Raw genomic sequence first — 8187 nt, 5'->3', positions numbered from 1 at the left:
CCTGTAATCCCAGCACTTTGGGAGGCTGAGGCAGGTGGATCACCTGAGGTCAGGAGTTCAAGACCAGCCTGGCCAACATGGCAAAACCCTGTCTCTACAAAAATACAAAAATTTTCTGGGCATGATGGCAGGTGCCTGTAATTCCAGCTACTCAAGAGGTTGGGGCAGAAGAATCGCTTGAACCCGGGAGGCAGAAGCTGCAGTGAGCCGAGATCATGCCATCATGCCGTTGCACTCCAGCCTGGGTGACAGAGTGAGACTCCATCTCAAAAAAAAAAAAAAAAAAGCAACTACTGCTCCAGATTCCCAAGTTTCTGATTAAAACCGCCTTCTCCTTTCTCTTGGCAGTGTATTTGTCACTAAAGAAAGACACCTTCTCACTCACATTGTGCCTCACATTGCCCCAAGGCAGAAACACTTCTCAGAGCCAAACAAAGAGGCAGTCTGACAACTTCAAAACCTTGTAATACATTATCAAGATGTGTGATATATTTGTGTTGTTTGTAGCAACACTGTATTGATATTAATTATAGTTCCCATGATTTGAGGGAGACAAAAAAGATTTTTTAAAATAGTGATAATTCTATCCCAAAGAAAAATTGTTAATACTTAGCCTTTGAAGATCTCAGGAAATGAGACATTTTAATTTTCAATTTACATTTGTATTTTTGTGGCGAGAGTCATGACAGAGTGGTAAATAAAATACTTTCAGCATAAAAGTATATTACAAATTGATGGAGGGAAGGAATGGAAATATAAAGAGAAAAAGGAAAGATGAAAGTTTCTGACTTTAAGGAAGAACTTGTTCATGTATTTTTTAAAAATGGGTGACAGTATCAAATTGTGGTGTATATACGTCATTGGATATATTTAAAACAATGATGTAACCATTTTATTTTTAAATGTTACTATTTGTAATATGCCAGCCCTTGCAACTATTTTTAATTATGGTGAAAATGTTTTATGCCCACTTGGAACATGTACAAGGGTTACATGGTTTTCCAGAAATTATTTTAGAGAATGCTCAAGCACACAGTTAATTAGTTCTATGTTGGAGGAAAAATGTTCCCAACGACGTCCCTGTGATTCCTGGGCTTGCCATTTGCGCCCTCTGCCGGTGTGCTGAGATGTTTTGCTTTTTAGACAGCGAAACTGTCCTTGGCTCTATCCCTTGCTAACTGTGGTCAAAATCTCCCCACCAGGAGGGCCTGAGAAGAGCCAGGCCGCCTGTGATGGCCTCAGGAGCCTGTCGTGAATTTGAATGATCCATCACAGCACGCAGGTCGCAGAATCACCGGGTCCCACTCTTGGAGTTGGGTGACAGCAGAACACACTTTTGGTCTAAGTTCTGAACTTACACAATCTTCTTTTGCTGACTAATCTAGTGATGAGTTTCTTAGCCTTGGAAACATTAAGAATTCTAGAAGAGCTACTGTCAAAAAGAGCCATACTCTGGAGAATATTAGAAGAGATTTATTCTGAGCCAAATGTGAGGACCGCAACTTGTGACACAGTCCCAGCAGGTCCTGAGAATATATGCCCAAGGTCACAGTGTGATTTTATACATTTTAGGGAGACAGAACTCGCAGACATCAATCAATACATGTAAGGTGTACATTGGTTCTGTATGGAAAGGCAGGATAACTCAAAGAGGGGAGTGAGAGGTGGGAGTGATGGGGGTGGATTGGAGCTTCCAGGTCATAGGTGGATTCAAAGATTTTCTGATTGGCAATTGGTTGAAAGAGTTAAGTTATGATCTAAAAACTTGGCATCAGTAGAAAGGAGTGTCTGGGGATAGGGGGTTGTGGAGACCGAGGTTCTGTTCGTGCAGAGGAAGCCTCCAGGAAGTGGGCTTTAGAGGTCTTACCAGACCTGAAAAGGTACCAGACTCTTAGTTAATCTCTCCTGGACCAGGAAAAAGACCTGGAAAGGGAGGGGGATTCTCTACAGGATGTAAATTTCCTCTACAAGAGACAGCTTTGCAGGGCTGTTTCAAAATATGCCAAAAAAATATATTCTGGGGCCGGGCGCGGTGCCTCACGCCTGTAATCCCAGTAGTTTGGGAGGCTGAGGAGGGTGGATCACTTGAAGTCAGGAGTTCAAGACCAGCCTGGCCAATATGGTGAAACCTCATCTCTAATAAAAATACAAAAATTAGCTGGGCATGATGGCACGTGCCTGTAATCCCAGCTACTTGGGAGGCTGAGGCAGGAGAATTGTTTGAACCCAGGAGGCAGAGGTTGCAGTGAGCCAAGATTGCGCCATTGCACTCCAGCCTTGGTGACAAGAGTGAAACTCCATCTCAAACACAACAACAACTCTCTCTCTCCTCTCTCTCTCTCTATATATATACACACACACATACATATACACATACATATATATATATTCCGGAATAAAATACATTGATTTCTTTCGGGGCCTGCTATCTGTCACGTGATGCTATACTAGAGTCAGGTTGAAATTTGGTACCTATAAAGACATTGTTTTGTCAGTCTTAAGATCTTTATTTTATTATTATTTATTTTTATTTATTTATTTATTTTGAGATAGAGTTTTGCTCTTGTTGCCCAGGCTGGAGTGCAGTGGCCTGATCTCAGCTCACTGCAACCTCCGCCTCCTGGGTTCAAGCAACTCTCCTGCCTCAGCCTCCCTAGTAGCTGGGATACAGGTGCCCGCCACCATGCCTGGCTAATTTTTGTATTTTCAGTAGAGACAGGGTTTCGCCACATTGGCCGGGCTGGTTTCAAACTCCTGACCTCAGGTGATCCACCCGCCTTGGCCTCCCAAAGTGCTGGGATTAAAGCGTGAGCTACTGTGCCCGGCCAGATCTTTATTTTAACATTAATGTTGGTCTCTTGTACCTGAATTCCAAAGGGAGAAGGGTATCATGAGGCATGTGGACTCCTGTTCCCATCATGGCCTGAACTAGATTTTCAGGTTTACTGTGGAATGTCCTTGGCTGAGGACGGGGCAGGGGTAGGGAATGGGGGTGTCTGCCAGTCAGTTGGAGAGCTTAGAAGTTTTTATTTTATTATTTTGTATTTATTTTATTTTATTTTGAGACAGGGTCTCGCTCTGTCACCCAGGTTGGAGTATAGTAGTATGATCATGGGTCACTGCAGCCTTCACCTCCTGGGCTCAAGCAATCCTCCCACCTCAGCCTCCTGAGTATAGCTGGGACTACAGGTGCATGTACCACACCTGGCTAATTTTTTAAATCATTATTTGTAGAGATGAGTTCTTTCTATGTTGCCCAGACTGGTCTCAAACTTCTGGGCTCCAGCGATCTTCCTGCCTTGGCCTCCCAAAGTGTTGGAATCACAGGTGTGAGCCACCACACCTGGTCAGAATGTTACTTCTGGTTTACAGAGTAATGGTGAACACATTGCCAGCGTCTATGGTGTTTGCCATGTGCCAGGCACTGTTTGAAGCTCTCTACGTTCACTTACGCAGTGTGAACTCTAATCCACTCACTGAATTCTCTTATTTGCCCTGTAAGATGGGGACCACTATTATTCCCATTTTACAGATGAAGAAGTTGGGGACTGAGAGGTTAGATAAACCGTCCCAGGCCACACAGCTAATCAGGGTAGGAGTCAGGATTTCCAGCCAGGTCCTCTCACTGCAGGCTGGAACATTTACCCTATTCTTTACTGTTTGTTGCTTTAAAATAATAAAACACAGGCAAAAAGATTAAAAAAAAAAAATCTGTTATCTTGCCACCCAGAGATCATTACCGCTAATGTTTTGGCCTTCTCCTTTCTAGTCCTGTGTGAGTGGGAGTCTGTGGGTCCCTGGCATTCTGTCTGTTTTATACAAATGAGACCTTCCAGTTCTTTAATCGTTCTGGACACTTTTTGCCTCTATTCCCAGCCACTGTCATTTTTGTGTATCCCCTGGAGCACGAACTAGGCTGAGATCACCCAGTTTCTTTCTGACACTCAGATTCTAGAGTTCTGTCTCCCACAGGCAGCTCCAGGGAATGAGGTCATGAGGACTCTTCACCAAGGCCTGGCCAGGCAGTGTCCCCCGGGGCTGAAGTCCCCCCTGAGGGAGGCTGCCCCTCCTCTGAGGTGGGAGTGGGGCTGATGCTAAGGAGTTTCTCATGCTGAGTATCAAGTTCAGATGGTGCGTGGGAGGAACAGAAGGTGGATTCCAGATCTTGGCTTGTGCCGCTTAGCTCTCCAGCTTTGGTGACATGTGCTCAGGCTTTAGCCCATTGAAGGAACAGATTCTGATAGGAACATTCTCGGTTCTGAAGCCCAAGCTCATTCCTCCCCTCTGGAGCCAAGGATGCCAGTATGTGGTGTAAACTAAAACTCCTAGGCTCCCCAACCAACAGAACGGACCCCTCCTCTGGGCCAACTGCATTTCTAAAGTAAACCTGAAATACGATTTCACGCCGTGGTGGGAATGGGTAGTCGTGCTTCCTTATACCTTCCTCCCTTTGGAGTTCAGGCACAGTTGCCCAGCATCAATTTTAAACAGACACCTTGGCCGGGCGTGGTGGCTCATGCCTGTAATCCCAGCACTTTGGGAGGCCGAGGTGGGTGGATCATCTGAGGTCAGGAATTTGAGACCAGCCTGACCGAAATAGTGAAACCCCATCTCTACTAAAGATACAAAATTAGCCAGGCGTGGTGGTGCACCAAGCCTGTAATCCCAGCTACTTGGGACGCTGAGGCAGGAGAGTTGCTTGAACCCAGGAGGCAAAGGTTGCAGTGAGCCGAGATTCTGCAGCCTGGGTAACAAGAACGAAACTCTGTCTCAAAGAAAAAGAAAATAAACAGGGACTTTAAGATTGACTTTTCGTAGCAATAAGATACCAACGTGGGCCGGGCGCGGTGGCTCAAGCCTGTAATCTCAGCACTTTGGGAGGCTGAGACGGGCGGATCACGAGGTCAGGAGATCGAGACCACCCTGGCTAACACGGTGAAACCCTGTCTCTACTAAAAACTACAAAAAAAACTAGCCGGGCGAGGTGGCGGCACCTGTAGTCCCAGCTACCCGGGAGGCTGAGGCAGGAGAATGGCGTGAACCCGGGAGGCGGAGCTTGCAGTGAGCTGAGATCTGGCCACAGCACTCCAGCCTGGGTGACAGAGCGAGACTCTGTCTCAAAAAAAAAAAAAAAAAAAAAAGATACCAACGTGACAGACAGCAGGCCCTAAAAGAAATCAAAGAATTTTATACCAAAACATAGTTCCTTGACTTTTTTCTTTTTTTTTTTGAGACAGAGTTTCGCTCTTGTTCCCCAGGCTGGAGTGCAATGGCATGATCTTGACTCACCGCAACCTCTGCCTCCCAGGTTCAAGCGATTCTTCTGCCTCAGTCTCCTGAGTAGCTGGGATTACAGGCATGCACCACCACGCCTGGGTAGTTTTGCATTTTTAGTAGAGATGGGGTTTCTCCATGTTGGTCAGGCTGGTCTCGAACTCCTGAACTCAGGTGATCCGTCTGGCCTACTTTTTGTTTTGTTTTGTTTTTGAGACAGGGTCTCACTCTATTGCCCAGGCTGGAGTGCAGTGGTGTGATCATGGCTCACTGCAGCCTCCTGAGCTCCTGGGTTCAAGTGATCCTCCTGCCACAGCCTCCTGAGTAGCTGGGACCACAGCGGTGCACCACTACATCCGAGACGGGGTCTCGCCATGTTGTCCAGGCTGGTCTTGAACTCTTAGGATCAAGAGATCCTCCCTCCTGGGCCTCCCAAAGTGCTGGGATTACAGGCATAAGCTACCATGCCTGGCCCTCTATTTTTACAATATGGTAGAGCAGTTGTCAATTTGTATATTTAGTCACACCTGACCATATATTTTGAATTACCACAATATTCCATTTTATTCTTTTTTTTTTTTTTTTGAGACGGAGTCTGGCTCTGTAGCCCAGGCTGGCCGGATCTCAGCTCACTGCAAGCTCCGCCTCCCAGGTTTACGCCATTCTCCTGCCTCCGCCTCCCAAGTAGCTGGGACTACAGGCGCCCACCTCGTCGCCCGGCTAGTTTTTTGTATTCTTTAGTAGAGACGGGGTTTCACCGTGTTAGCCAGGATGGTCTTGATCTCCTGACCTTGTGATCCGCCCGTCTTGGCCTCCCAAAGTGCTGGGATTACAGGCATAAGCTACCATGCCTGGCCCTCTATTTTTACAATATGGTAGAGCAGTTGTCAATTTGTATATTTAGTCACACCTGACCATATATTTTGAATTACCACAATATTCCATTTTATTCTTTTTTTTTTTTTTTTGAGACGGAGTCTGGCTCTGTAGCCCAGGCTGGCCGGATCTCAGCTCACTGCAAGCTCCGCCTCCCAGGTTTACGCCATTCTCCTGCCTCCGCCTCCCAAGTAGCTGGGACTACAGGCGCCCACCTCGTCGCCCGGCTAGTTTTTTGTATTTTTTAGTAGAGACGGGGTTTCACCGTGTTAGCCAGGATGGTCTTGATCTCCTGACCTTGTGATCCGCCCGTCTTGGCCTCCCAAAGTGCTGGGATTACAGGCTTGAGCCACCGCGCCCGGCCTATTCTTTCTTCAACTCAGTCTGATCTGCTGTTAAATATATCCATTGTGTTTCTGATTTCAAGTATTAAATCTTTCATTGCTAGAATTTTTTTTTAGTTATTTACACATATATTTTCATTGTTTATCGTTCTCTAGTTAACTTTTTGGTCCCCTCTTTTATTTTTTGAAAAAGATTAAACATATCCATTGTGTATTCAGTATCTGATAATCTCCATACTGGAATCTGTGGATCTGATTTTGTTGTTTTTGCAAAAACAGTAGACAGCAGAATCAGCTTCACAAATTTTATTTTCCTTTAAAATGTATTATGAGTAAATTTCAACTGAGACTTTATATGTGGGAAAACTAGAAGGCCTATTGTGAGGGTGTATGTCTCTCAGAGATAATTTACCTCAACTTCTGCCAGCATCTGTGGGGTCTCCTAACCTGGAAAACTATAATTTCTTGGCCTGGGGGTTTTGGACCACGCAGGTGGAGAGAATTCAGACCTGAACATCATGTTTCATAATACTAGATCCTATGAACCCTCCAACCAGATGTAATACATGGTAACAAATGTTAGACAACATTGAAGTGAATATCCAGGCCTTACGGCTGTGGCCAAATTATAGACCTGCTGAGAATGAGGTGTCAATTCAAGTGTCAGAGAAAGGACCACCAGAGAGACCATCACTGAGACGAGGAATACCTGAAAGTGCAGCAGACAAAAAAAGAGAATTTCAAGGCAGGCAGGGAGAAGACGGAGATGCGAAAGAAACCAGTCCTTAGGGTGGGGAGCACACTTCCGGGACGCCAGGGACCCCTTCCAGGTGAGAGCCCAGGTGAGTCGGCGGGGGGACAGAAGTGAGCGTGGGCGTGGCGGGCAGGGCACCCTCCCTGCGACCGGGCTGGGTGGCTTCCGGCTCCCTCGTGGTTCGCTCGGAGGGTTGGTGGTGCCCCTCTCACCGGAAACTCTTTCCCTCGGAACCGAACGGTGTTTTTACTCCCAAGGAAAGGAAAAACGAGTTCTTTTCCGTTGCGTTGGAAGGACAACAGATCTTGCACGGGGCTTAATTTCTTCATTTGTGACTTTTAATACTCTCCTTCCAGTTCTCTACAATTAAGAAAGAAAAATAATCTCCACCTTGACCCCGACGTGACTTGAACACGCAACCTTCTGATCTGGAGTCAGACGCGCTACCATTGCGCCACGAGGTCACAGCAAACAAGTGACTTCGCATCACTAAAGACCTCGTTTCTCCAGTATGGTCCCAGGGCTGAGAGGCTACGGAGGAAAAATGCCCTCTTTCCTGAACTCCAGCACCAACTTAGAGCGCTGGCGAGTGTCGTTTCTCGGGTGTGGGAACATGGACGCGCTGGGACATCCCAGACTGAACTGCGGCGCCGCAGGGGTTGCAGCTACCCGGCTGCCGAGACTCGGGCTCCGCCTTCTCCGCGTCGCGGAGTGACCCGGCGAGGGGACGCCGGGATGCGGGAACTAGCACCGGGGGGTGGGATTGAGGAGATGCCCGGGTGGAGGCCCGGGATTAGGGGGATCCCGGGGCCATAGGGATTCTGGAAGGGAGCGAGGGGACGCAGGGGAGAAGGGGGCGCCGCTGAGGACTAGGGTACGTGGGGGTGGGTGACTCTGAGGAGCGGTAGGGAAGCCGGGGGTTGGGGGGAGGAACGAGGG

At 47.3% G+C, this 8187-nt stretch overlaps 1 protein-coding gene and 1 non-coding gene across 2 annotated transcripts in view; both read right to left on the bottom strand.

Annotated features, from left to right (window-relative positions):
- Positions 1-7577, bottom strand: part of SLC47A1 (solute carrier family 47 (multidrug and toxin extrusion), member 1) — a 95648-nt gene extending 88071 nt beyond the window's left edge. Inside the window, exons 1-2 of the mRNA XM_011955025.1 lie at positions 7461-7577; positions 7108-7203 (exon numbers count right to left, since the gene is read on the bottom strand). Coding sequence (XP_011810415.1) covers positions 7108-7203; positions 7461-7577 — 213 coding nt within the window. The remainder of the gene's footprint in view (positions 1-7107; positions 7204-7460) is intronic.
- Positions 7578-7640: 63 nt separating this feature from the next.
- On the bottom strand, positions 7641-7712 carry TRNAW-CCA. Its single transcript has one exon. It is a non-coding gene; the product is annotated as a tRNA-Trp (tRNA).
- Between the last annotated feature and the right edge of the window lie 475 nt (positions 7713-8187).

The sequence above is a fragment of the Colobus angolensis genome, unplaced genomic scaffold, assembly GCF_000951035.1.
Source record: "Colobus angolensis palliatus isolate OR3802 unplaced genomic scaffold, Cang.pa_1.0 Scaffold392, whole genome shotgun sequence".
NCBI classification, from domain to species: domain Eukaryota; kingdom Metazoa; phylum Chordata; class Mammalia; order Primates; family Cercopithecidae; genus Colobus; species Colobus angolensis.
The sequence above is the reverse complement of the archived record's forward strand: the minus strand, read 5'-3'. Positions and strand labels throughout refer to the sequence as shown.